Source organism: Notothenia rossii (genome assembly GCF_949606895.1).
Source record: "Notothenia rossii genome assembly, chromosome: 11".
NCBI classification, from domain to species: domain Eukaryota; kingdom Metazoa; phylum Chordata; class Actinopteri; order Perciformes; family Nototheniidae; genus Notothenia; species Notothenia rossii.
Genome location: NC_136910.1, coordinates 5166833 through 5194725, shown reverse-complemented (window position 1 = coordinate 5194725; position 27893 = coordinate 5166833). Strand labels below are relative to the sequence as shown.

General features: G+C 42.9%; 2 protein-coding genes across 4 annotated transcripts in view; one reads left to right on the top strand and one right to left on the bottom strand.

Annotated features, from left to right (window-relative positions):
- The window catches only part of tnrc6ba (trinucleotide repeat containing adaptor 6Ba), a 34362-nt gene extending 17184 nt beyond the window's left edge, over window positions 1–17178 (bottom strand). The window contains exons 1-10 of one of the 3 annotated variants that reach the window (XM_079658808.1): window positions 16823–17178; window positions 14528–14617; window positions 13426–13447; window positions 12207–12686; window positions 5938–9189; window positions 5493–5657; window positions 3017–3225; window positions 939–1013; window positions 388–609; window positions 62–181 (exon numbers count right to left, since the gene is read on the bottom strand). In XM_079658808.1, the coding sequence (XP_079514934.1) occupies window positions 62–181; window positions 388–609; window positions 939–1013; window positions 3017–3225; window positions 5493–5657; window positions 5938–9189; window positions 12207–12686; window positions 13426–13447; window positions 14528–14584 (4602 nt within the window). In that variant the 5' untranslated portion in view covers window positions 14585–14617; window positions 16823–17178. The remainder of the gene's footprint in view (window positions 1–61; window positions 182–387; window positions 610–938; window positions 1014–3016; window positions 3226–5492; window positions 5658–5937; window positions 9190–12206; window positions 12687–13425; window positions 13448–14527; window positions 14618–16822) is intronic. The other 2 variants (XM_079658809.1, XM_079658810.1) reach the window with 2 other exon arrangements.
- A 316-nt stretch (window positions 17179–17494) lies between these two features.
- On the top strand, window positions 17495–20333 carry LOC307024387 (putative endonuclease 4). The gene is given in 5 exon segments (XM_079658455.1): window positions 17495–18593; window positions 18596–18710; window positions 19818–19873; window positions 19875–19924; window positions 20007–20333. Coding segments are annotated over 5 exon segments (405 nt in total). The 5' UTR covers window positions 17495–18470; the 3' UTR covers window positions 20068–20333.
- The last annotated feature ends 7560 nt before the right edge of the window (window positions 20334–27893 follow it).

Sequence of the window (27893 nt, the reverse complement as noted above, 5' to 3'; positions counted from 1 at the left end):
AGTACACTGAACTCACAAAAAGAAAGGGGCAGGACAGAAACAAGAGGAGAGGTTATCTTACTTGTCTAAAGGGAATAGTGTGGTTGAAGAGGGAATGGGACTTGTAGACAGTGGGTGGTGAGTACAGAGAGCAAGGACCCTCCTCCCCAAGACACCAATCCTGATTGGTCAAAGGCAAGGTCTGTCACGGTGACAGCCAATGGGAGACCAATTTAAGTGGAGGTGAAGGGGTGGGAAGGGGAAGTTTGAAACAGGGAGGAATGGTGTAGACGAGGCAGAGAAGGTAGAATCACAAGAGGGAATAAAGAATAGTAAGAAAGGACAAAGTTAACTAGACACAAGAAAGACAAAGACAAACGGTCGCTAAAGATGGCGTTGAGACGATACCTTGTCATAGTACGATCCAGCATCTCCAGGTGCTGCCTCTTTGGATCCAGGTGGACGATAACCCATCCCCCCCCCTCCTCCTCCTCCTCTGCCAACCTTCCTCATGTCTCCGTTGTAATCGTTCATATTCATTCCCATGGCTCTCTTCTCCGCTTCCATCTTCTTCTCTTGGAGTGAACCTGGAGCCAGATCCATGTTGTTCTGGCTACTGGGATCATCGTTCTGTCAAAAAGAAATTACAGAATAAATATCATGTAGGAAATTAGCATCCTGCAAAATAAATGTTTACCATTCTGGCTAAAAAGTGTGTAAGGTTTTAAAACACAACATCTAGGTGGAGAGGGATTTTGATGTTGACCTTTTTTAAGACCCTTTCCATACATTTTAAGACCTTCTTAGTACCTTGGAAAATGCCGTTTAATACTTTTGAATAGCCTTAATTTTCGCTAAATTGTTTTTAAGACCCTACGGACACCCTGTGTTAACCCTTTCACATGAAAGAAAATTGACATCACAATACCAGATATTAAGTTTAAAAAAAGGTGTCTTACCAGAAGCCCCATGTTGGAGAACTGTCTGTTGATGGGACTCATCCAGGAGTCTCCTCCACCAGGCTTCATTGGACCCTGAAAGACAAATATAACATGAGCATACATTTCTAGAGGAGTTTGAACAGAGAAATTATAGATAAGTGCAAAAACCTTGCCATACAAAACCACTAACCAGAGTTGGACAATTTAATTAAAGTACCCACCGACAACTTTTTTCTTAATCTTAGATTTTTTTGGGAGATTTCAGTGAGATTCAATCGTGGCATAAAATACATCCTTGACTAAATTGGTCAAAACAATACCACTCTTAAAACAGAACCTACATCATTAGCCATTATTACATGGCTAAGTTGAATACTCGATTCTGATTGGTCAATTCACAACACGTGACACGTTGTTAATCCAGAACAGACAGACCGCTAGGGATGGGTATCGTTAGGATTTTATCGATATCGGTACTGCTTATCGGTATCGGTATTTTTCGATACTCTTATCGATACTTTTCAATAATTTGGTGCTCAAAATGATAGACATGAATACAAGATGTGAAGATTAAACAGTAATTGTATTGTAATTTTCTTGCAGAAATAACTGTATAACTTATACATTAGCTTCTCAGAAGCAGACACAAATAAATAAAATAACTTAAAAGGGGCCTGGCTCGCCCTATCATGCTTTTTGGGGTTTTCCCTCCGACAGAGGATGAAAAGGAGGCATTTTTTTAAACATTTTTTAACATTTTTAAATCATTTACATCTTCATCCAGACATTTCAAACTGAAAACCTAGCTCGACAAGAGATCCTTAAAACATTGTCCTACAGTGACATCATGCAAAACTGTGATATGAAGAAATTGGTCAAAAGGCTAAGATGGTAAAAAGATAAAGGCGAGTACGTATATTATTCTGGATTGTACTTTTAAATCATCACAAAATAAATGATGTGCTGAACTGAAACACGTCAAAATGTGTCTGAAGGTTTAAACATAGAACAACGTATTTGAGCTTAAAATATGTCAATTCCTAGTAAACGACCATCAATTGCTGAACCATACATTGAAACGTTGACCTTTAACAACATTTAAATGCAGTTTTCCAATTCACAATGACATCTTTAAGTTTAACTGGTTTATAAAGCATTCAATGAAAGGCCAAATTATTATAGGTGTAGCTCACATGAATACACTGTCAGTGTTAATAAACTAAAAAAAAGACAAGGCGATGTGCCTGCAAGACTGCACCCAGGTAAACTAAACATATTACCCGTGTGCAGCAGCTAACCTGCCTGCGAGCCTTCGCTCAGGTCACATTTACACACGGCGCGGCTGAAGCCCGCTAGCACTATTAGCACTAGCAGTATCGCTAGCACCGTTTTAGATTCAATGAATGTCTCGTTTGCAAATGCTTCATTAAGTTGCTTGTGTCACCTATTTTACAAGCAACTAATTGAGTACATAGATTGCACCTTGCACTATCGCCACTACATTTTTTAAAAGTGCACCCAGACCTTGGATCGCTTCGTTCTGTCCGCCATGCCTGCGGGAGTCTCACAACAATATTAAGAGCGCTGTTGAGAGACATGAGGAGTGGCATTTACAGTGGCCAATCAGAGGGGTCTCAAACCGGATACATCAAACGGGATGAGGGTTCCCAACCAACCAGAATGGTTTAAAGTTAAACTAAGGAAGTAGACGTAACATATATACCAATAGCAGCACCGTTTGTCCAGCGGCTTAACGGTATACCGATACCGTCCAATCAGGTACCGGTATTGACTTAGTACCAGTTCTCGGTACCCATCCCTACAGACCGCTGTCAAGGACTTATTGACCGTTGTAGCGTACATTGTTCGTGAGACTAAAAGTTTAGGTCATCGTCATCAGCATCCGTGATATTTGATTCCTTGTTTAAAACAAAATAATTTTTTTGTGCAAAACAACCAAAGACAAATAACTTTTACAACAGCAACAAATAGCAAGCATCACTTCACAGGTCCTGCTCAGAACCATTCAGGATTTGGTTTCTAAATAATAGTTTAGATAAAGTTGCACAGTATTAATCAGTATGTTCTCCGCCCACCTTGCTGCTGGGCTTCTTCCCTTGGTGGGTCTGCCCCCAGCCCCCGTTGCTTCCCTGGCCCCAAGAGGAGCCGCTGCCCTGGGATCCGGCGCTGTTCCACATGCCGCTGCCGCCACCACCCCCCTCCTCTTCATCCTCCCAGCTCGAGTGACGTGTCGCAGCCACAGAGGCCTCTTTATCCCCCCAGCCATCTTGCATAGACTTTGAACCTGCAGGAGAAAAAGTGTCAAGAGTAAATACCACTGTGTTTTCTACTACTGGTCTCTTAAGCATGATAATGTTTCAAATGTTTTTTTACACCAGGCTGTCAGGAGGCTGTACTCTCTCCCCCCACTGGACTTTAACACCCCACACGCACAGACACTCAAATCCAGCACCAGACACTTTTTTACTGTTCTCAAAGTTATTGAAGTGACTGCTATTTTGTATATATTGATTGTTGTGCTTTTATTTAGGTCTTAATGTGTGCATATGTATACTGTTGTCTGTTGATTATCTGTTGATTGTGTATATACATATTTGCATACATATTTTAATTAGGGCTGTCAATTTAACGCAATTTTTTTTTTAACGCCACTAATTATTTTATCGAGCGATTAACGCATGTGTATTTGTCCTCGGCCCGCCCTGTAGTTTCAGAGCCCAAAGGCTTGACGTTGTTGTTAGTTGGATGGTGGGAGATTCTAGCGAGCGATATGGATACAAGAAAAGCTGTGTTAAACGGCAAGCCAAGCACACAGCTGATGCTGACAGCCCCGCTCCTGCCGCTCGCTTGCGCTTGAAAGTTTACCGGGGAGACGCCTGGACAACAACACTGATGGCTAAATGGGCGGCTACAGCTTAACATTGTGGAGGACGAGGGGCTGCGTTAGATCATTCGGATCGCATCCAACGTGTCGACTGCACATCACAGCGCATTATTTTGACCCACAGTGGGAACTTCAGTCTCATGCTTTGACTGGTATGAAGACAGAGGAGCGGCCACTGTAAACAGGCCTGTCTGTTTGAGCAACTGGCTCAGTGCAAAGAAGTACACAGGGTTGGGAGTAGTGTTAATTTCGTTGACTAAAACTATGACGAAATATGTTCGTCGACAACCTTTTTTTTCATGACTAAAACAAGACGATGACGAGACGGCACCGACGAAATATTATCAAAGATAACGTAACATCTCTGATAGTCAGTTTTTCTCCCAGCAGTTCCATTTCCAGTGCTGCGTCTGGGCAGCAGCTGTGTGTCTGTGCTGCGCGTGGCGGTACATTTGAATTACACCGGGCAGCGGCACACTGTGAACTGTCAGGAAGACTCGGGTCTAACTAACCTTATTTAACAGAAAATAAAATGGCAACAACAGGGCTTGGGAGCACTGGTCGCACTCGCGCTAACCGAATACCCCCCCCGTCCCCCGTCAGCGCGAGTGAGTGATAAATTGTGCACTCGACGGGTAATAATGGATTATGACGGAAATGTTACAATCCTGTCCGTCAAAATGACTGACAACAAAAAAGTCTAAAGCCACCAGCTTTTGCTTGGGAGAAAGAAACTGTGATATTTGAGCCCATTTTTGCTACAATGAGGCGGAGAAAAAAAGCGAATGCATTGTTTTATCAGAAGGGAAGCAATGTGACCGTAACACAGCTGGTAAAAACACCACAAACCTGAGCAGATTCTTAATCATTCAACCTGTGTTTTTCATCAAATAAGGACAAGATATCATCTTATTGTGAAATAAGTTTGACTAAAATGACAAATTATTGGTTTTGGCTAGACTAGTTTGACTGAAATGTTCTATATAATCTGATGACTAAAAAAGATTCAACAGTTTTCATTGACAAAAAGTAGACTAAAATAATTAGTTTTCTTTGACTAAAATAAGACTAAAATGCTCAGACTTTTAGTCGACTAAAACTTGACTAAATAAAAACAGGATGAAGGTGACTAAATAGGTCTAAAACTAAAAAGGAAATTTAAGACAGGACTAAGACTAAATAAAAAAATAGCTGACGAAATTAACACTAGTTGGGAGAGAGTGTAAGAGAGAGAGAGAGAGAGAGAGAGAGAGAGAGAGAGAGAGAGAGGTTGTTGTGTTGAGAATATTCAGGAGAATATTTGTCATTGTTCCAATAATAATAATAAAACATTTGCATAAAGAATATTTGTCCACTCATATGTTGATAAGAGTATTAAAAACTTGAAAAATATCCCTCTGAGGTGCTTTTAGAACAGATAAAAAATGTGCGATTAATCGGGATTAAATATTTTTAATCGACCGACAGCCCTAATTTTAATATATATTTGTTTTTGTATTCGGGATTGTGGGAAACGGTATTTGGATCTCTCCGTCAGTACAGACAAACTGAAAGATTGACAAAAAAGTTGACTTGGAAATGTAATGCATCAAATATCTTGAATTTACCCCGGCACAACCAGGTACATTTTGATCACACATGCTTTAGTTTACATTAGATGTTCTAACCAGGTTTGATTGGGTTGGGAGAAGGGTTTCCCCAGCCCGATGTCTTCCCTCCAGCCTCTTCAGGTTCTCCCCAGCCAGAAGGAGCTTCATTTGTTTTTCCCCACGCTACCGTGCCGTTGTCTACTGTAGGACTAGCTGGAGAATTACCACCCCAACCTGACGGACCTGCACACAAACAGGGACAATACATTGTGAGATGGAGGAAGCTTACCATTTTCACTCCACCATGACGGCAAGTTATCAATGTTTTCTCCTTCGTGATTATATATAGAAATTGATCAACATCAATTCATTATTCGGAGCGTTATGTTGATTAAACCTAAACCGTCCTATCCATTGAGTGAGCATCACTTTGTTTATTTTATGTAATTTGTAGATTTCTTTTCTTTATGACAACTTAAAAATCACATTATAATGGTCAAATTGGCACTTTCAAGTATCTTACCAATAACTGAAGTTTTTGCAGGTCCATGGCCAGGGTTGAAGTCTCTGTTACCTCCGATCCCTGCAGCTTGTCTTGCAAGCGGATGCTGTATTGGCGTTGCCTGTTGCTGCTGCTGTTGTTGTTGCTGTTGCCTCTCCTGTTGCTGTTGTTGCTGCTGTTGTTGCTGCTGTTGTTGCTGTTGTTGTAACTGCTGTTGTTGTTGTTGTTGTTGTTGCTGCTGCTGCTGTTGTTGTTGTTGTTGTTGTTGTTGTTGCTGTTGAGCCTGAACATGAGGCTGCTGAACATGAGGCTGCTGAACATGAGGCTGCTGGTCATGCGGCGGCGGCTGCTGCTGCTGCTGTCCGGCGGCAGCTGCGTTTTTATCCCACAGGTTGACGGGCTTGTAGCTGTAATGCGTCGGGTCTCCCCATGCTGATGTTCCATCGTCGATCTCGTTCTTCCTGCTAATGGACTGAGGTGACGGCTCTTCCCAGCCGCTGGGCTCAGATTCACCTCCAACTCCTCCTCCATTTCCTCCTCCATTTCCACCATTTCCTCCTCCACTATTTCCTCCGGCACCTCCTCCTCCGGCGCCGCCAGGGATTGGCCCCGAGGTCCAGCCTGAGCTTTGGTTCTGATTCGGGGCTTGGGAGATGGGTTTTTTCCCGCCCCCGCCCCCGCCCCCTTGCATGGCCCCTTGGTCCATCGCTCTCTGCGGATGCTGATTGCGGGGCTGTGATTGTTGTGATTGTTGCTGCTGCAGTTGTGCCTGCGGGACGGGGCCCGGCTGGCTGTTTGGCATCTGGTGCATTTTGTTTCCTCCACTCCAACTTTGATGGGGTTTGGACCCCCCCATCCCTCCTCCGTTCCCTCCCCCTGTGCCCCCAGCTCCCCAGGTTCTCCGAGGAGCCCCTTCATCCCAGCTCCCCCAACCTGAGTCCCCACCTGAGTTTCCTCCTCCGCTCTTTTTCTCGTCCTCCCATCCTCCTCCTGCGCTATTTGATTTGGACTGTTGCTCTCCCCAGTCCCTACCCGCCCCCCCCTTCTGTCCTGATCCCCACCCACTCCCTCCTCCATTCCCTCCTCCACTCCCTCCTCCACTCCCTCCCATTTCTTTCCACCCGCCTGGTGCTTTTTCCTCCTTGTTGTTGTTGTTTCCTCCCCAGCCTCCACTCGCAGGGTCACCCTGTTGCCCAGGATCCCCCCATCCTCCTCCCCCTCCTCCAGTTCCTCCTCTACTGCCATCCCTCCACTCCTCACTCCCCCAGCCTTTAGCCTGCTGCCCATCCCCCCCCCCTCCTCCTCCTCCTCCTCCTCCTCCTCCTCCTCCTCCTCCTCCTCCTCCCCAGCCTGTAGCCTTCCCCTGCTGGCTGTGTCCTGACATTCCCCCGGATCCCACACCAGGTCCCGCTGTCGGCCCAGATTGTGAGACGCCAAGGTTTCTCATGTTGTGGCCTGAAGGCGGTGGTGGGGCTCTCCCAGAGAGAGATGCCCCACTACTGCTACTGTTGCTGCTGCTCTCCCAGCCCTCTCCTCCTGCGGACCCTGCGGAGGGACCCAGGGAAGGATTGACCCCCGGACCCCCAGTAGATTCATTGATTTGAGTCCTGGGTCCACCCGAGTACTGAGAGGAACCACCGGGAGCAGAGGAGGCGTGCTTCGCTGTAGCTGACGACGATCCACTTTTACTCTTCCCTCCGTGCTCCTCAAAGTCCCAGGACGTGTTTTGTCGGATCTGCGTTTGGCCCCATCCCGTGTTGGACAGGACCCTGGGATCCAGGTCGGACCGGCTGAGCAGGGTCTGTAAGGCAGCTTCAGCGTTAGGTGCTGGGTTGAGAGGAGGACGACTGTGACTTCGTCCGTTCCCACTTCTGGAATTTCCGCCGCTGGAGGAGGACCCTCCCTGTGCTCCCTGTCCTCCCCACTCCCCTGTTTCACTCTCCCCTTTCTGATTGTCCCAAGCTCTGGTCGTAGTGGTGGCGGCTGCTGAGGAAGAGGAGGAGGAGGAAGGGGGTGCAGGGGGGTTGCCAGCTGTGCTGCCCCCACTGCTGCTGCTGTTACTGCTGCAGACTCCACCGACCCCCTCGCCTGCTGGAGTAGCTCCACTAGCGGCAGCAGTGGAGCTCCCTCCCCAATCTCCACCTCCACCTCCCGATGACCCCCACCCTCCCTGAGATACCCCGGTGGTTTGACTGCCATTCCCAGCACTACCCCAAGCACTCGCCCCACTAGAGGCACTCGGATACCCCCAACTCGAAGTCCCGTTATCTCCTTCAGCAGCTCCGAATCCACCAGCCCCGCCCCCCTCCCATCCGTCAGTCCTTGAGGCACCCGTTTTGGAGTTAGCTGCAGGGTAAGAAGACTGGCCTCTCCAGGAGGAGGCGAGGCCATGGTCTCCCCCACTCTCGCCTCCTCCACGGTCCATTCCTCCCCCAATTCCTTCCACCCCACCTGCGATTTTTGGTCCCGCTGATTCGCTGTCCCACTTCCCCCCACCCATCTCTCGGTCTCTGGATTGCATTTGGTGAAGTTGCCGCTGATGGGTGCTTGATTGATTCACAGATAAAGGTGGGTGACCCCCCAGCACCCCGACTGCCCCGCCCCCCAGGCCCAGGGATGGGGGGTTGTTGGCAGACAAGGACCCTGCGGGGCCCTGGTGATGGAAGGAAGACGGAGCTCCTTCCCCCTCCTGCTGCACCAGAGCTGGCCAGGCCGAAGGGTTGGCATTTGGATTGAAGTTGGCACCTGGAATCCCGCTGCTGCTGCCGTCCACGGGGCCACTGGCTTCATGGCTTCCCGGCACAGCGGAGGCTTTGGAAAGTGAGGAGGGTGTGGGTGGTGGTAGAGGGGGTCCGGCTGCAGCTACTGCACCCCCCCCTGCGAGATGACCCGGGGAGGCAGCCGTCCCCCACGCCACACCGTTGGACGACTGCATACATTCATTGGGCAAAGAGAACGAGGAAGTGGGTGAGGATTGGTTGCCAGAGGCACTGATGCTGTTCACAGGCATTACGTTGTTGTTGTTGTTGCTGCTGCTGCTGGCGCCCCCCCCCACGGCCACGGTGAAAGAAGCCCCTCCACCACCTTCATTGCCGGCAATGCTGGGCCACTCTTCCAGGTCGTTGCCATCCACGATCACCTTCTCCCTGCCCTGAGAGGAGGTCTGGCTGCCTGAGCTCGCCCCCCACATGGAATTTGCATAATTAGAAGTAGTAGTAGAAGCAGCAACTGATGATGAGGTGAGGGCCAATGAGGAGGCAGCTGCACCAGGATCTGAAACCAAGCAAAAAGAGACGAAACTTTAGGGAAGAAAACAATGCCGAAATCGATATCAAAAAAGTATTTCGTCCACACGCGACAGGCACCAGAAACGTGTCCGTTCACACAAAATCCCTTGAAAGCGCCAGAGACGCTGTAGTACATATGCCGGGCCTGTAAGTGGCGCTGTACTCCTGCCACAAAAGCAGCGAAGAAGACTTCCCGCGCATGGTTGCCTGGTTGCCCTTCTGTTTATTCTCCGCTGTGGCTCTTTTTTTCCCTCCCCGAGGCAAGCGTTTGCTCCTACTGTAAATCTCTCCGGTTAGTCCTCCAGCAGATGACAAACACCCACCTCTCCGCCTCTTCCAAGGGACGAGGGGACCGTGCGGCAGAGTTTCAGTTTTTTTTCCCCCGCCGGTCAACATGTCCGTTAAAGTTTAAATCTTCCGGACAAAATTAGAAAAGTGCCGGTCAGAGGTCTTCTTTGTTATTTATTGAGCTTTAAAACAAAATTGATAACGACTAATAATAAAAAACGGAGCCTCTCTTTTCCTCCCCCTCTTCTGGCAGCCCAGCAGCTGATCTCTGAGCAGGAGACGTGGGGAGAGGCGGGGCTATTGCTTCAACGTTATCAGGAAATTATCGTATAGGCGTAAACACGGAGCCGTTTGCCCCCCCAGAGCGTTTAGTTCGCAGATCTACCCACCTTGGGACCCGTTATAGTTTTATGCGTTTCCCTGTCGGCCTCGTGGGGCCAAACCGTCTATATGATAGAGAACTGTAGCGGATATGACCGTTATCGTCCTTGTGTGGCTAGGGCCTAAGTGCATTCAAGCATGAATATACAAACAAAAAAAAGGCAGGAATCCTTAGTTCTTAAAAAGCCAAGCCATTGTAGGGGCTATTCTTTGCCCAAGGTGCATTTTGATTGAGTTTAAGTAAGTCCTAATGCCACTTTAGTAAAAAAGTTAGATGACCACAAGCAGAGATGTCTTCCTGTGGTGCTTTATTGTGCATTGCGGTGTAATCAATCACGGTTAGGAATGTCCCGATCACCTTTATTTGCTCCCGTTCCGATTCCGATCATTTGATTTTGACAATCCGCCGATACGGATTTTTTCCGATCCGATCTTTATGCAATGCATTAAGAGAAAAAAAAGGTAACGGATAACGGCTGGTCATCCAAAGCGATGAATTCAGCTATCTTAGCTGTTATTTTTTGGGCCTTTTCACTGTTCTGGGGCAGTTTCTCTTTCCTTTTAAAAGTTTCTGAAAGTGTTGGTTGTTTCAGTGCCGTTACCTGAGTGGCCGCTGTGTACTCGTCGTGTTGTTGTTGGTGTTTGTTTCTCAGGTGGCCAACTCAAATTTAAGACTTTTAAGACCTTTTTAAGACCACTTTGAATAGAATTTAAGACCTATTTCACGGCAAGAAAGTATGAAGGAAAATTGCTATGAAAGAAGAAATACGTCCCATAATTACTTACAAAGTAAATGTATTCATGTTCAACATAAGAACAATGACTGAACATAACAGCATAACAGTACAGAACTGTGTTAGCGTGTTAGACAAAAAGTGTGTGTGTGTGTGTGTCTGTGTGTGTGTGTGTTAGGGCTGTACAATTAATCGTATTTTAATCGCAATTACGATTTTGGCTTGCCACAATTATGAAAACAACATAATCGAAAAACTATTATTTAGCTTTGCTAGGTTGTGACAGTGCACTACAACATATTTGATCTAATTCATTTTGGTATTATTTATTTTTATTTATCATATTTATATATGTTTAGTGGCTTGTGGAAGTGCACTCCAAAATATTTGTTGATCTTATTTATTGGTATTTATTATTTTGATATTATTTATTTAAATGTATCATTTATTTAATTTATAGTTGTATTGGTTTTTCAGTTGAATTATACGTAAGGTAACAGTTAAAAAGATACTGTTCAAATTATTATTTGTTTTAAAGTTCAATAAATTGATGTTTTCAAAGTCAATGAATAATCGTATTTAATAATCGTGATATGAATTATTGATCAAAATAATCATGATTATGATTTTTGCCACAATCGAGCAGCCCCCGTGTGTGTGTGTGTGTGTGTGTGTGTGTGTGTGTGTGTGTGTGTGTGTGTGTGTGTGTGTGTGTGTGTGTGTGTGTGTGTGTGTGTGTGTGTGAGGGAGAGTGACATGAGCTACACTCAGAGCTCTGCTGCCTTGGCTACAATCTTTCATCGTTGCTGTTGTATGATAGGTGTTTATCTACGGTATTTAGCACCTCCACTTTTAGGGTTGACGTAGACACAAACGTCGCCCGGAGGTCCCCCGGTGTTGTTGCTAGCACTAGCTAACGCCGCACTAGCTAACGCTACATTAGCAAAACAAACGCTTATTTCTTTTACAAAAGGTGCAGCGGGCTTCAAACTTGTTCCCCTCCACTGGTTCCAAGTTGATTTATTTCAATACAAATTGTTGGGGGGGAACTGAAAGGCTATAACCGTACTGGTTACTTTGCAGCCCGGACATTTCCCCCAAAACACATTTAGACACAATCGCTAAACAGAAGTACCTTTCAAATCCCATCATTTTTAAGACCTTCTAAATCATATTTAAGACCTTTCTTATTTGTTTGGTCATATTTAAGACCTTTTTAAGGCCTTAAATTCAGATTATCAAATGTAAGACTTTTTAAGACCCCGTGGGAACCCTGATTAAATCAAATCATTAAAAAAATTTATAATTTTTTTTAAAGACAGATTCCCGATCCCCGATTTTTTTCTCCTGAATCCGATCTTTTGAAAATCACGTGATCGACTCAGATCCCCGATCGGAACCTGTCTAATCACGGTGTAATCAATCACGGTGTAATCAAACCCCCCTTCTTCTTTTTTTAATAACTAATGCTGTTGATGCATTGTGATTTTGAGGGTGTCCATTATCATCTGGTTGATCAATGGGGACTGTCCACGACACTATAAACAAAAACTAAATACACATCATTCGAAAAGTGACCTTCAGCGTTGCTAACACGTACCTGAGACAGCAGCCATGTTTGCATTGGGGCCGTCCCCCACTCCTCCCCCTCCTCCTCCGCCGCCTCCTCCTCCTCCTCCTCCGAGCAGCATGGAGGACAGTGGCGGCTGCCCCCTCTTCAGTAGCACTTTATGGTCCTGCTGGCAGCGAAATCTCGGCGGCACTTCTCTCGGCATGTAGCGCGCTTGCTGCTGCTGTTGAGGCGCTGGAGCTCCGCCTCCGCTACTCGTGCTGCTGCCGTTTCCAGCAGCGCCGGGGCCGCCAGCGGTGGAGGAAGAAATGGTGTTGGAGGTGGGCTGTCCGTTGGCCACCGCCAGGCGCTTGGCATTGTTGCCGCCCTGTGACGGGGTGGCAGCGCTGCCAGGGCCCAAGGTGGTGGCTGGGGATGGGGAGGCAGAGGGGGCGGGTCCAGGGCTGGGGGAGGCAGAGCTGCTCTGAGTGGCAGGAGACTGGACGACCGCCGGCTTGGTCAAGTCTGGCACTGAGAGAAAGAAATGGAGGGTGTGAAATGAAGAAGCATATAACCAAAAACATCTGAAGAGAACAGAGCACGATTAATTTCCTGTTAATGTAGGCACTGTCCATTTATTAATATGAAAGAGAAGGAAGCAGAACATTCTTAAAATCATTCCCTGATGCAGATTATTTTATTATTATTTATTAGATGTTTTTTTCACATTACAAGAAGCTATGAAATGCTACCAAATACATCTTGCACACATGTTGACAATATCTGGTTTGCTTACTGTACTGTTATATCTTATTGCATTCTATTTCAATGTAAATACTGCTTTATCTTATTTTACTATATTTGTTCTTAATGTTCTTATAGTGTTCTCAAAATATTTCCCAATCTGTGTTTTTAAAACATTTTTTTACTTTTATGTATGGACCACGACACCAAGTCAAATTCCTCGTACGTCAACCTACCTGGTAATAAACCCATTTCTGATTCGAGAACAGTGCAAACATTAATTTCCTGTACATGTGAGCACTGTCCATATATTGGTCAGAAACAGGGAAAAGAAAGAGTCCTACATAATTCCCTGATGCCGAGGCGAAATTAGTTTGATGACCGTTTCTCACTGTGCTGCTTTCCCTTCTTTTTTTTTTCAACATACAATAATTGCAAAAGTCAAATTCATGAGACAGAGTTACTTTGGTAAAAACAGCAAATGTGTGGCTTTTCTATCTGAACATATACACACTGTGCTGCTTACCTTTGTTTTTTTGTTCTGTGACCTAAAATGAGAAAGAAACACATTAGTTAACATGTCATTCTTGAATCAAAGTTAGGACGCCAAGTAAAACACACATTTCATTCATTTAAATATCAAACCTTAGTAAAAACAACCTGCTCCGAGCAAAGATTAAATTAGTTTAAGACAAGAGAAAACATGGTGCTTACAAGAATGAAACTGTGATTATGGTTGGATAAAGAAATATTTCTAGTGCCAAGATATTAACTAAAGCATGTTGTTGGGACTTGTTTGGTCTTAGACAGTGTTCACGTAACACTGACAGACGTCATCCACAAACTAAGTGTCAGGATTTGGTCTTCTCCACATTATTTATTAACCGTATATATTTTTTATACGGTGCAAATGTATGTTTTCAAAGAGGAAAGGTTCAGGTTCAAACCCCACTGCAGTCAGCATGTCGTTGTGTCCCTGGTCCATTTTAACAGTGCAATTAAAAAGTATAAATATAGTATAAGAATGTGGCAATTCGCCATTTAGGGGAGAAAACTAAAAACGAAATTCAAAACCGAATATTAGGCCAACGACAGAATATTCGGGTACAGCCCTAGCACACGTTAAGCTGTGATTAGACTACATTAACTTCCAAGAGATGTTATTTCGTAATGGGATCCCTCCATTCTATATTTTAACATGAACTGCTTTGAAATAGAGTTTTTCAAATTGGAACATATGACTGCAGTAGGATCCCAACTCATCATAAAGAATAACCATTAGAAATGAGAAGAGATAGCTCTCTAATAACAAAATGTAAGGACGTTTCAAAGATATAAAAGACAGTGAGGCTGTGGCTCAGTGGATAGTGTGCTGGACTTCGAATAAGGGGGTTGCAAGTTCGAGTCCCACTGCAGTCAGCATGTTGTTGTGTCCCTGGGCAAGACACTTTACCCCAAATTGAACCTGTGGGGATTGTCCACAGTACTGAATTTGTAAGTGGCTTTGGATAAAAGTGTCAAACAAATTACATGTAATAATATGAAACTGCTGTTCAACACGACACCGCCGGCGCCACATGTTTTTCTTTTACATCTAGGAATATGGGAGTGATTTTGAACATGCTCACCTTCTGAGAGGCTTCCCTTTTCCTTTTGTCGTCTTTTTTCCTTTTCTTGTCTTCCATGAACTACAGCTCCAGTCCTGGTACTCCTTTCTTCTGGAGAACAAAACAAATGTCAAAATGTGGTCACCATTTTAAAATCACAGAGTGCTTCTTTGTATAGCTAAAAAAAACATTGAACAATAGTTAATGATGACTGCGGCAGGACTCAAGGTAAAAAGACAACATAACTGAGGCTCCAGTTGATGGAGGATTATGGCCACGTGAGCATCCGGATGGATTTGTGTAAGTGACAATGAAACTGCATGTTTGATTGGATGAATCAGCCATCAGGTGTTAGAGCTAAGAATACTGCTGGACATGTGAGCAACAGAGAGTAATTATCTCTATCAAACGCATGCAGGATACCGTAAGCTGATCAGACTCAATCAATTTAAACGGTTTACAAGGGGCTTGATTTAGTCAGCCAACTCAATGTTGTCAGCAGAGTGACTCCAGTGGAAACTATAACAAGTGACAGACTGAATGTTTGACAGCCAGGTGTGGGCTTTAAATTGTGTTTCAAATGGTGTTTGAGAAAAGCTTCTTGATAAGGCTCTTTAAACAGCTGTGGAAACACAAAGGTATGCAAAACAAGATCACCAAATAATGCCTTATCAAAAGGATATAAGAACATAGAGATGCATGACATAGACAAATATAACTAGAACCATCAATGTGGGTAAATATTGATAAACTCTTGTGCTATTCTAGGGTTGGATTGACTAAGTACAAGCTTATTTTTATTATCAATTGAGACAGTATAAAATAATAAAACACATTTAATGATTGCCCAGTCTTTCAATGAAAGTCAAAGTTGTTAGGTAACATTTGGGAAACCAGCTAGGCTAAGCTAGATTTTAAATAATTTTAAAACTGGAAAACCAGCCCAAATTAAAGCAGCATCAATTAAAAGTAACTTTCATAAGGCGCTAAATCTAGTGAGAAACACGGACACCCTGTTCCTTGCAAAATGATCATTATGAAGGTAAAGACCAACATTATTTTATTAGCTGTCAAACCAGCAGCTTATAGAGGACTCTAGTAAGGGACAATGGGCCACAGACAACACATGATTTAGTTTGTTAGTGCTTTATGTTATTTGTTCTGTTCTGGTCTTCAAGGGATGTCATTTTACTGAATTGGCTAGACTTGTTGCTTTGCTAGTTGGTCAATAAATACACATTACTGGTGGGTATTAATACAAAACATGCTCAATGTTTTAAGATGTTGTGAAAGCATCAATGGTCAACCCTACAATATCGTCACAATAACGAGGTATAAGGTAAAAAATATCGTGAAATGTGACTTCATAACCTAGCCCTATGTGCTGCTCTAGAGATGGAAGGAAGAATTAGATGCACCGAAATATTAAAATGTGGAAATAACCACAATCCCACTGTATATTTAAGCTCATATTAACAGGTTGCAAACACAGTCATGCTACGCCCTGATTGTCTGTTTTTATTTGGTTTCGTTTTTGCTTAAAGTCATAACACCGAAGCAGATGCACAGACAGTGAAACTGACAGCCTTCCTGACCTCAGGCCTCTAAACCACATAATTATGATAGTCATGTATGTTGATGTAAACTAATCTATTTACCTCTGAATTGTAGTAGATTAGAAGAACAAAGTAGCAAAAGGTTGAAATACTCAAGTCTATCAAAATGGTACCTAAGTACATTACTGAAGTAAACGTACTTTGAATTGTGCTAAACATGGCAAATCGTCAACGAAAACCAAAGAACACAGGTTTTAAGGTGCTGAACTGGCACCCTGTATATCCAGTTTGGCGTTTTCATCAAACCACTTCTTATATATTGTATTTAGGAGTTTAAGCAGGTTTAACAGCTGCTGGTTACTCGTCGATAGCTAACATTAAGGAGTGGTTTCAGCTTAAAAAAAATAACGCAGACACCGAAAAACCCAAATTATAATTATAAACCAGTTGTCAAGCACAGTAAGTCTTGTTAATAATGTTATGCAAGTGCACGGTGGTCATTAAGAGCAAATACACCGAGCATTGAGCTACAAATCGTCCTCTGCTAACCATAGTAACTGCTGCTACATCAGTGCTAATGCTAAGTTAGCTAAGTTACAGAAGCTACAAGTAGCCAGGCTAACGGTTTTAGCTCGCGCAGTAGCATCGCATTCTAATTTATCTTGCAGACGTTTTGCATGCATATGTACATATATACACACAATGGGATGTTAAAAAAGCTGATAAACACTACGCATATGTCCAGTTCACGTTTACTCACCTCTGGAATCACATATGAAGAGAAGCTAACGTGCTAGTTAGCTTAGCTAAAGTGCTTCAGTACGATTTTTTCTTCCTAGCTTTTTGAGGCATTCGTCGACAAAAACAGCGACGACACAGTCAAGTAAGTGGCAGGCAGACGATGAGAAAAATACACGCGTGTTACAAGCTACAGGTTCGTAAATAAGTACTAACGTTGTAATAGTGTAAACCCTAATGTGCAGAAGAATTTAAATTTCAAAGCGCTGTGGAGTCAGTCGTTTGACGGGCGGCCATTTTGCTGCTCAGCATGAAGCGTCTCCTCCAATGGCAGCTCTGCAGAGAGAGAGAGGATGCATTCTGACCTTCATACACTCTGACTGGCAAACTAAGCTCCACATTTCGTGCATTTTTGGGGTAAAAGTTATTATATTTCAAATATGCAAAAAAGAAAACGACTTCTACTATACTACTATACTTGTCTTACTCAGTGCTGTAAAGTAACTAAGTACACTAACTCTTGTATTCTACTTGTACTTTTATTGAGTATTTTAATGTTTTGCTACTTTGTACTTCTACTCCACTACATTTCAGAGTTTATTTTGTTCTCCACTACATGTATTTAATACCTTTAGTTACTTTGCAGATTTGGATTAATGATGTGAGATATAATCAACACTTAAATAGGATTTTAGTTAGACCTGGAAATAAATTCACATTGCCCACGTTGGACGTTGCTAATTAATGCAACGTATGTCAATTGTGCAAAATGTTCTTTGTGCTGGGGAACCGTACTATGCAATTCTTATATAAAACTCAAAATTTCCCGGTCCACAATAGGACCCCATGAGCTGGCAAATAGACTAATAAAGGAATTCTGATTCTGAAAATGGGGTTGTCAGAAGAGAAGAACAAATGAATTACTGTAGAGGGTTATTGAGGATGTTTAATCAATTTCTGACATTTATAGGATCACAGATGGCAGTGTTAACCAGAAAGGTGCCATCACTGATGATTTATGGATAGATTTGGAACTAAAAACTGCCATTTTTATTCCTAAAAATGTCAGAAATTGATTGAACAATAATGGTCAAAATCTGCCAAGCAATTTTTTAGCTATTGTTGCATTTGCTAATTTATGCCGATTGTGCAAATTACCCAACATAAGCAAGTTAGCATCCGGCAGTTTCTTTATGCTGTAGACCGAGACTATACATTTCTGACATAAAACTCTTGGGGACTCAACATTTCCATGTTCACACAGCTGGCAAGTATACGGCTATATTAGTCCCGCAAAGGGTTACAGCAAAAAGTGGCATAGCAGGTCAAACAAAAACATGCAATAAGAAAGAATAAGCTTTCTTATTAAATGTAGAGAAGAAAAGCACACATTAGTAATAGAAAAAAAATAAGTCCACAACCCTGGATAAAAATGAGGAACACGAATTAATTAAACTAAGTGAAATAAATAACATATGTGTTGAGACACTATACGCATTTTGGGATATTCAAAATTCAAGGCTTTATTGTCATGTGCACGTTAGCTACAGTGTAGATACAGTATGGCAATGAAAAACTTAAGTGACAGGCTCCTCCAACAGTGCAACATGAATATATATAGGACATACTGTATAACAAAAAAGACAAATAAACAGATCAAATAGTGCAAGATGTATAACAATGTGATATTGCACAGTATTGCTTTGTGTGCCATGTTGCACCCAGATGTGTTTGAGCAGAGCCAGGACCTGCTGGTGGATGAGCTGAGCCGCTGCAGCCTCCTGGGCCTCAAACTCTATACAACTTCCTCCCTGGATCCTCTCTGGGCTCCATCACCACGGAGCATTGTGTGGAGAAAATAGCAGCAGCCATTAACCACGCCCACTGGCAAACACCTGCTGTGGTTACAGGTACAGGAGGGGTGGAGACAGTCACTGCTATGCAGTAAATAGTGAAGCTCATAAAATGTAGAATTGTTGAGACTGTCAGATCACTTCCAAGTTTTTTATGTGGTGTGTCTGGTTTCATTTAAGCGGGTCTGTGTCTATGAGGGTCATTCTGCAAAAAATGTGTACCGATGCATTGTCATTTTTTAAAATAATAATACAATCTTTCTTTCAACAGATAAACAAGAAATCGAACCTAGTGGAAAACACAACCTCATTTGTGGATGTATGAAGGAATGTAGCAATTGAATTTATTTTTGTTCAATCTATACTTCCTTTTCAAGCAGAGAACATTATGAGCTTTACTGAAATACTCCAGAACGATACAATTAAAATCTAAGGGGACGAAAACCACAATTGGTTTGGTTAATCCTTCTTGCATGTAATTAATGAAATTAGAGTTTAATATAAAATTTGACCTATTTACGAGGATTAATATTTGACTACCTCGAGTCAATTATCAAAAAAATGAGGAACGTCTTCATCTCCTACAAAACCGTTTGACCGCAGATTGACTTGGGAGTTAATGCATAACTGTCTTTTTGCAGAAGTGACTGCAGGATGACACAGCTGTTGCTTTTTTATGATTCATAGCAATGACCGCAATCTTTTGTACTCGCATACTTTGAATGCCGATTGAGTGACAAGAACACACTGCAGAGGATTCCTGCAGAAACACTGAAGCAGGAGCAAACCTTACCCTCAGGCTGAATGAAAAACAGCAGCTGAACCAAACAGGTTTAGTAGTTGTTGCAGCAAGTTTAAGGAAATATTGGAGTTGTGTTAAAGGGGCCCTGTTATGCAAATGTCCAGGTTCATATTAGTATGTAGCTCTACTGGCATTTTTCTCATACTGCCTGTGCTGCAGCACCTCTTTTCACCCTCTGTCTGAAACCAGCCTATCACGTACAATGTGTTGAAGCGCTAGCCAATAGAAGCCTGAGTGTTACGTAGTGATGTCATTATGTTCCTGAAATAAACAAAGGAGTCCAATGGAGGCGTTTCAAACAGGGGGGTTTTAAAGTCCCCTGAGATAAATGGGCTATACAATTTATTTCAATTTAAAGACAGCATGTTCAAGACCCTCCACTGTACACATTGGTCTCTCTGCCTTCAGAGAAGTCGTAAAACGAGCCTCGGCTGGACAACATCCCTCTGATCCTGGAGACCCCCGGACGGTGAGATATAATTACTCTTGCCTTGTCTTATTTGATATGAATAAGTTGCTGTTTTAGCATGACTTCCTTCTTCTCCCCACAGGCCAGGAATCGAGTATGCTGAGCAGATTGAATTCCTTCACTCCCTCTGTGAGAAAAAATGACAAGCATCCTCTCGGTTAAAATGTGCACTGTTAAACTGAACCCTAGTCAAAAGTGAAAGCCAACTTCATTGTCAATCTTTCAGTTTGTGTGTACAGACAGAGATCGAAAAGTGGATGAGAGGTGGTGCAAATTCTCCTTAAACTCACTCAGAATTGATTTGCTTGTTATCCATTGTGTGTTCAGTTTTTTACACGAGTTGAATAAATGTGTTGTGAGATTCTAACTAACATGTGAAGAGTCGTCATGCTCACAAGGAGCCACTAGAGGGCAGCAAGAACACACTGGATTTTAAATATCTTCAATGTAATGCAAAGTGATGCTGCCAGAGATTAAATACAAATTGATAATCAATGTTTAAAACTTTTTTTTTCATGTGAATATTCTCAGTAAAGGCTTTTTTTTCAGCTTCTCAAAATGATAGATGAGTTACTTAAAAGAGGTTGATGTTAGTAGGTTTACGTCTCAATAATTATAATCCAGAACCATACAGATTCTGAAATGAGATATTCTGCATAACGAGTACTTTGGGTACTTTAAGTATATTTTGATGCTAATACACTTGTAGTTTTACTTGTAACAAAGATACTGAATGTATTTAGATGTATGAGGACCCCCTACGGCACACACACTCTCCTCCACATGCTCCAGCTGCCCAACACTTTGGTGCAGCTGCTGACCCCCGGGACGAAAAACGATCCACACACCTACTCCAAAACCCCACAGTGCACATAAACATGCATGTAAACACACACACGCACGCACACACGCGCACACGCACACACGCGCACACACACACACACACACACTCACATTCCCTAACATTCCCTAACATTTGATGTATGAAAGCTTCTATACAGTGAAGGCAGCTGTTAAAAGACACAAGGAGCAAATACAGAGACGAAGATTTGAGCTTTTGACATTTATTTTAGTTCTCAATACTTAGAATAGTTCAAAAACAACAGTATGAAAGTTTGATCCTGTTTTCTGTAGATATGTAAACTTTATCTAGAGTTGTATGTATTTATTTTAACTGACAGTGGAACCCCTTTGCCAAATAGGGAAACATTTTCTTTTAAAAACATATTTGGCGCCATTCATGCTAATGGCATACATTTTGGAAAGGGTATAAGATATAAAAAATAAAACTGCATTTAAATCAACATTGTTGGTAATCTTTAACATATTCTATTCTGTGAAAAACAATCCTGTTAGTTTCAGAAAACTGAAAAAAAAATCATACTCTTAATGTCGTATTTTCTCATTAAAAAACTAAAACGGGGCAATAAGTAAACTCACATTTCAGAATATTTAGTGATAATCGTCAGGACTGAACTTGATTTAAAAAATGTAACTTGTGAAAGTGAAAACATATTACTATATATGCCAGTTTTTAACACATTTATACCTTATTCTAAACTCATTCTTAAATGTACCTAAATGACATTCCTACGCTTTTATATGCATTATCTATACCTTAACTCCACCCAGTTATTTGTCTCCTTCATCATAGTATTAAGGATTGTTTTGTTCCCCTCTTTTATCTGAGACTTTGACCTCGCACTTACTCAAATAATCTTGGAATTTAAACCTAATCAACTGTGGATAAGAGCGTCAAAAAATAAAGTGAGAGACTGTGTGTCAAAGAGAGACAGGAAGTGGAGGTGCCTGGCCCAAGAATGTCTCTGCTCCCAGGTCCCGCCCCCACAGGAAATGCCTGTCCGGCTTGTTTGAGACTGAAAAGTGGTCTCCTGTTAGCGCAGTTTGGCTTCTGACGGAGGGAAAAGGATGGCTGGAGTCTGAATAATGACGAGTGTTTACGCTCAGTTTAGATAAGCAGATGTCTGCAGGTTTTCACGGGGGTCAGGGGTTAAAACACAAACAGTGACTAATACACATTCCTGCACTCTAAATTAATCAAACACTGCAGGAGGCATGCAGAGGAATATAAAACAAAAACCTTTCCATTCTCTAATTATCCTAAGATGTGCGGTATTAGCTGCCGTGCCCATGCTTTGCCAGCACTTGTCTCTTCTCTGTCATTACCGTGAATATGTTTCCACTGCAGCCTGAAGCCACTGATTTAATTATACAACTTTGTAAATACCAGATATCTTTGGTTAGTTTTAGTGTTTCATGAAGATCCTGAATTGCTAAGTGATGATTTCTTGCTGGACACGAGCCTCTGCCAGAGAGAAGCTGGGAGGAAATGTTGAACAGATAAAATGTAGATGTTTGTTTTGCTCAAAGAAAATAATGAAAATCTGCAATAGTTGGCATGTCCGTCGTTCTGCAATTTGTTTCAAGCACAAGCACATCCTTCACTTTTTAATATGCATGCGCAAATTGAAGCCTTTGCTCATCATTTTCAATTGTTTGTATTATTCACAAAGTGTTATATTGCTCTGTCAATATACCGTTTTTTGATTGATTGATTGATTGATTGATCTGAATCCCTGCTTTAAAACACAACACCAAGTAATGCATTACACCCTACCTTATTCCCCATGAGCTTGTTTTCAATCAGTAAGTGACCTTTCAAAAGGAGGCTTAATTAAGCAAAATGTATTAATTAACACTTCTGATTGGAGCGTGTTGACCTCTCCAAAGAACCAAGAGAGATGCAGATGTATGTGAGTTAAACTGGGAGGATCAATTGCAGGAAAGAAAGTTATTTAAAACAAAGAAAAGAGAGCGAAATAAAAGAGAAGGGACTGTATGCGTGGCTCTTCTGCTCTTAAGATGCAGCCAAACTTTATCCGTCCCTCTGTGCCCGCAGTCTGGAGCTACATCTGCCAGTATTTCTCCACACACAAACACACAAATCCCTCTACAGTATATTGCCTGCACACACATGCCTCTCCACGCCTCACACACACACACATACTCAAAAGAAATAAGAGCTTAAAGGCAGGGTGGAGTCGATTTAGCTTTCTCAGCAAATCTTGTATTTTCTGCACCTCAGCAGCAGCAGCAGTGCAGGCACCATAACTTACCTTTAAGATATGGCATTTCATTTCCAATGTGAAGCTGTGTGTGTTTCAATGCTGTGTGTACTTTAGCAGACTCCTAAGTGGTCCAACTGTGTGGGTATCTTGTGACCTGAGTGAACGGCTGTTAAAGGTCACCTATTGTGCAAAATCTACTTCTCCATGTCTTTTCTACATCAACATGTGTCTCCTCTTCTTCATGTCTCTTCTACATCAACAAGTGCCCTCTCTTCTTCATGTCTCTTCTACATCAACATGTGTCCCCTCTTCTCCATGTCTCTTCTACATCAACATGTGTCCCCTCTTCTCCATGTCTCTTCTACATCAACATGTGTCCCCTCTTCTCCATGTCTCTTCTACATCAACATGTGTCCCCTCTTCTTCATGTCTCTTCTACATCAACATGTGTCCCCTCTTCTTCATGTCTCTTCTACATCAACATGTGTCCCCTCTTCTTCATGTCTCTTCTACATCAACATGTGTCCCCTCTTCTTCATGTCTCTTCTACATCAACATGTGTCCCCTCTGTGTAAAGAGACTCTGAAAGTTTCAGGAACAAAGATTCTCTCTCTTTTTGTCCTGATCCATTTCTATAAAAACCTGTCTGAAAATGAGCTGATCAGATTTTGGCCACTTTATGATGTCATAACGGCTTTTTGGCTTGTGTAGCATTAGCCAATCCCCCCCCCCCCCCCCTTATCACCTGAATCTCCTCGTAGAGCACCATTAGGCGCGTTCACACAGGAGTACTTTTCCCGTTTAGTTCCGATAGTTTCTGGGATTTTGCGTTCACACCAAAAAGAGAACTTAGTTCATGAGAACTTTTACCCCCCTTTTCCGTCCCTGCTAGAGAGGTGGTACTATCCTGGGGAGAAAAAAGTTCCAATTTCTGATTGGCTGGGCGCCCCCCCAGTCCCCAACTCCGGGGACTTCAAGCCGGGGACTTCGGGCGGCAGTATACGCCGTGAAGTTGTTTGCGGCCTGCCAGTAAACCCAAAGCAGAAGAAGAAGAAGTGACGTCAGCAGCTTCATTTGCGTAATCTTCCCTCAGGGACTTATTCCGGTGTGAACGCGATCTGCTCTTTAGTTCCATGGGGGAACTAAGTGCTGGGCACTAAGTATGGCAAAGTACTTGGTGTGAAAGCGACTAATGTCTTCTTTTTAACCAAATGTCTCTCAGAGGGGCGTGGGGAGGGGCTCCTTATTTTCATCTAAAGTAACAGACAGAGAATCAGCACTTTTGAAACAGGGCTGAAACAGAGGGGATTCTGGGTAATGCTGCAATGATCTGTTTGCTGTTTGGAGCCAAACACTTCAGAGACATGTTTTATGTATATCTGAGACCTTTAATATATTGATGAAAAACAGTATAATAGGGGACCTTTAATGAAGTGCTCGTTCATCTTCAATATTTTCTTTTTCTCCGGCTTCTTTATTCGTATCCTTTTCCCTCCTCTCATCTTTTGTCCTGCTCTGTCTCCTCGTGGCCCGATGCCCGGCCGCCACTGGGTAGCATTCCTAACCCGAGCCAAGGGGGAGGATGGGGAGACGAGGAGAAGGACGAATGGAAGGAATGAGAGGAAGAACCACAGCGGGTCTCCTCCTTATATAGTGTGTAATGTTACAGTACAGCGGTGGGAGACTATTGTGAAAATACTCTGTCATAAGTAAAAGTCCTGCATTCAAAATCTTACTTAGAGAGGCCCTATTCTGCATTTGGGGTTTTCCCTTTCCTGAAGTGTGTTCTATAGATATAGATCCAATCTTAATTCCTGAGCAGAGAACTTCTATTGGCTAGCGCGCCAACATTGTACGTGATAGGCTAAGGGTCGGGACATGTCTAAGCGGTTGACCAATCACAACAGAGCTGGCCAGCTAGCCAATGAGAGCAGACTGGGCTCTGGTTTCAGACAGAGGGCGAAAAGATGAGAAAAATAAAGAGCTTTTTGAACATTAAAGCATGGAGGAAGGTTTAACCCTCTTGAATCTTCAGAAACATCAGGCCAAGAATCCAGATATTTGTTATGGAAAATGTGGGTTTCTGACTTGGTTGGAGTAGGCTAATTTAAAAGTCATTTTCCGAACCAGAAATATCACCAGGAGCAACGACAAAATGCCAGAACGAGACAAAAATGCAGCCGTCATTCACATTCAGAGAAAAACCAGACTCTTAAACCTGTCTGTCCTCGTGATACTGAAATAGACAAACACACACACACACTGTTATTTTCACACTTATAAACTCACCGCTGCACAGTTATTTAGACGCCACTGAGTCAAACATATCGAGAAGTAATTACAGTGAGGTGAGTGAAATCACACCGACACACACTGACTTCACTTCAGCTGCCACTTGTTGACAAATGTGTTCGCTCAGACAGCGTGTGTAGCATGTTTCTGTGTGTGTGTGTGTGTGTGTGTGTGTGTGTGTGTGTGTGTGTGTGTGTGTGTGTGTGTGTGTGTGTGTGTGTGTGTGTGTGTGTGTGTGTGTGTGTGTGTGTGTGTGTGTGTGTGTGTGTGTGTGTGTGTGTGTGTAGCAAGCACACACAGTTTTGTCTTTCATGTCAATCATCCATACGCAAAAAGCACAAAGGTTAGACTTGGCATTCCTCTATCTTGCACACACGCGTCACGCACACATGCACACTCACACACACACACACACACACACACACACACACACACACACGCACACACTCCTGTCCTGACCTCTGGTGTACCTCGCCATCCAACGTATGAACTAAGCAAACATGAGTGCAGTTTATATAAGAGTCTCTGTTATCACACCTTTAGATTCACAGGCTTTGACGAAATAATCCACACACACACACACACACACACACACACACACACACACACACACACACACACACACACACACACACACACACACACACACACACACACACACACACACACACACACAAACAGAAAACAGCATTGCTCCGCCACATACCTCCAGTTTGTAAATAGCCGCCCTTCCTCTACATCTTTCCCTTCCTTTGACAGCCTGTGTGAATCCATACATCATTTGGCCTCTGAGCTCCCAGCTGACCTGAGAGGTGACAAGGCCGAGGTCGTGTGTGTGTGTGTGTGTGTGTGTGTGTGTGTGTGTGTGTGTGTGTGTGTGTGTGTGTGTGTGTGTGTGTGTGTGTGTGTGTGTGTGTGTGTGTGTGTGTGTGTGTGTGTGTGTGTGTGTGTTGACCTTTAGAGAAAGACAGTAGTGTGTAAAGGTCATTGATTCTCAAAGTTGGGTCTGTTTCATGATCATGATGTATTTTCCATAATTCCCTCGGGTTTGAATGAAGTCAAATTCAAGTATTTGTTTTCTCCCCTCTCATTAATAAAAAGCAATGTTTTCCAATCTCTGGCATTTGACAGTTATGTTGTTGTCAAGGAGAAGGGGCACGTCAGAGACCATGAGGCTGTTACCACTGAAAATACTTGATTTGCTTGTAATACATTATTTAGGGTTTCCTTTAAACTGCTTTTGATATTGCTAATTGCTGGTTTCCATGTTTTACATTAGACAGAAACAATACTGGTTACACTTCTCTGTCATTTTCACTTATGTCTTGATTTGCCTTCGACATTTTGTTACTTGCAGCTAGTCAAGTTGACTCTATTGCGTTGTTTTGTTGGTATTCTGTGTTGAGATGGTGCAAACACTTTTAATACCAACAAAGATACAATCACGCTTTTTTTACTCTTCCATTGGGGGTTATCTTCAGAGGCAATCAATGACTATTTCAGCGGTACCTAGCATACAATAGCTCAATTAAATGTTTGATGCTCAAAAAGGTAAGATCAGTAGAAGGTACTTGTATGCAATCAATGAAATAACCTCATCGGTGTGTGTGTGTGTGTGTGTGTGTGTGTGTGTGTGTGTGTGTGTGTGTGTGTGTGTGTGTGTGTGTGTGTGTGTGTGTGTGTGTGTGTGTGTGTGTGTGTGTGTGTGTGTGTGTGTGTGTGTGTGTGTGTGTGTGTGTGTGTGAAGAAACAGGACGGGGAGCACATGACTGTCTCCGTGCATTTTAAAGTATGCGTATGCTTGTCTTTAGCGTGTTTTCCTGTTATAGCCTCACATGGACATAAAGTGCCGTCTCACAATAGCCCATTGTCCCATCTCCCCTCCACGTTTCCTGCCAGGTCAGAATTCACGGAAATTAGGACGCAGAGCAAACAAACAGCGGCGGCTCCAAGCTCTCCACCCTCCGTCCGTCGGGCCCTGACGGAAGAACCCGGCTCCGTCTGGCTGTTAGCGTTCTTACAGGAAGCTAATCAGCGTAGCATCCCAGTTTAACGGATCTACAGTATGCATGCTGGAGGGTGGAGTATACTGAAGGGTTCAGGTTGGAAAAAGAAAAAAAAACAAGGAATGAAGGGGGATTTCCAACAGGGGCCTATATGGTTTATGGTGTATCAAGTAGTGGGCGATTACACCTAATGCGAGTGGGTTTTCTTTTGGTGGGAAAGTGGGCTTTTCATATTTTAGGGTTTGGCTGCTTATATTTGAAACATGACTTCTCTCCTTTTCAGCAGCCTGGGTTTAGAAAGTAAACATAGCTTTCATTTTCTTCATAGATATTTCAGGAAATTGCTTCATACAGAGTTTTGAGTCTTGAACCGAATGACATAAGTTCACAAAAATCAATCTGTGTGATCAGGTAGTTGTTTTTGCCAATTGAGTTTGAAGGACATCCTCTCACATTGATAAATAACATGACTTAGACTTAGCCAGATTCTGAATAAATTGCTTTATCTAACATGTTTTTCTTGACTTGACTAATGCTTATGAACTCCAGGACATCAAATTCATTGCAAACAAAGAACTGAAT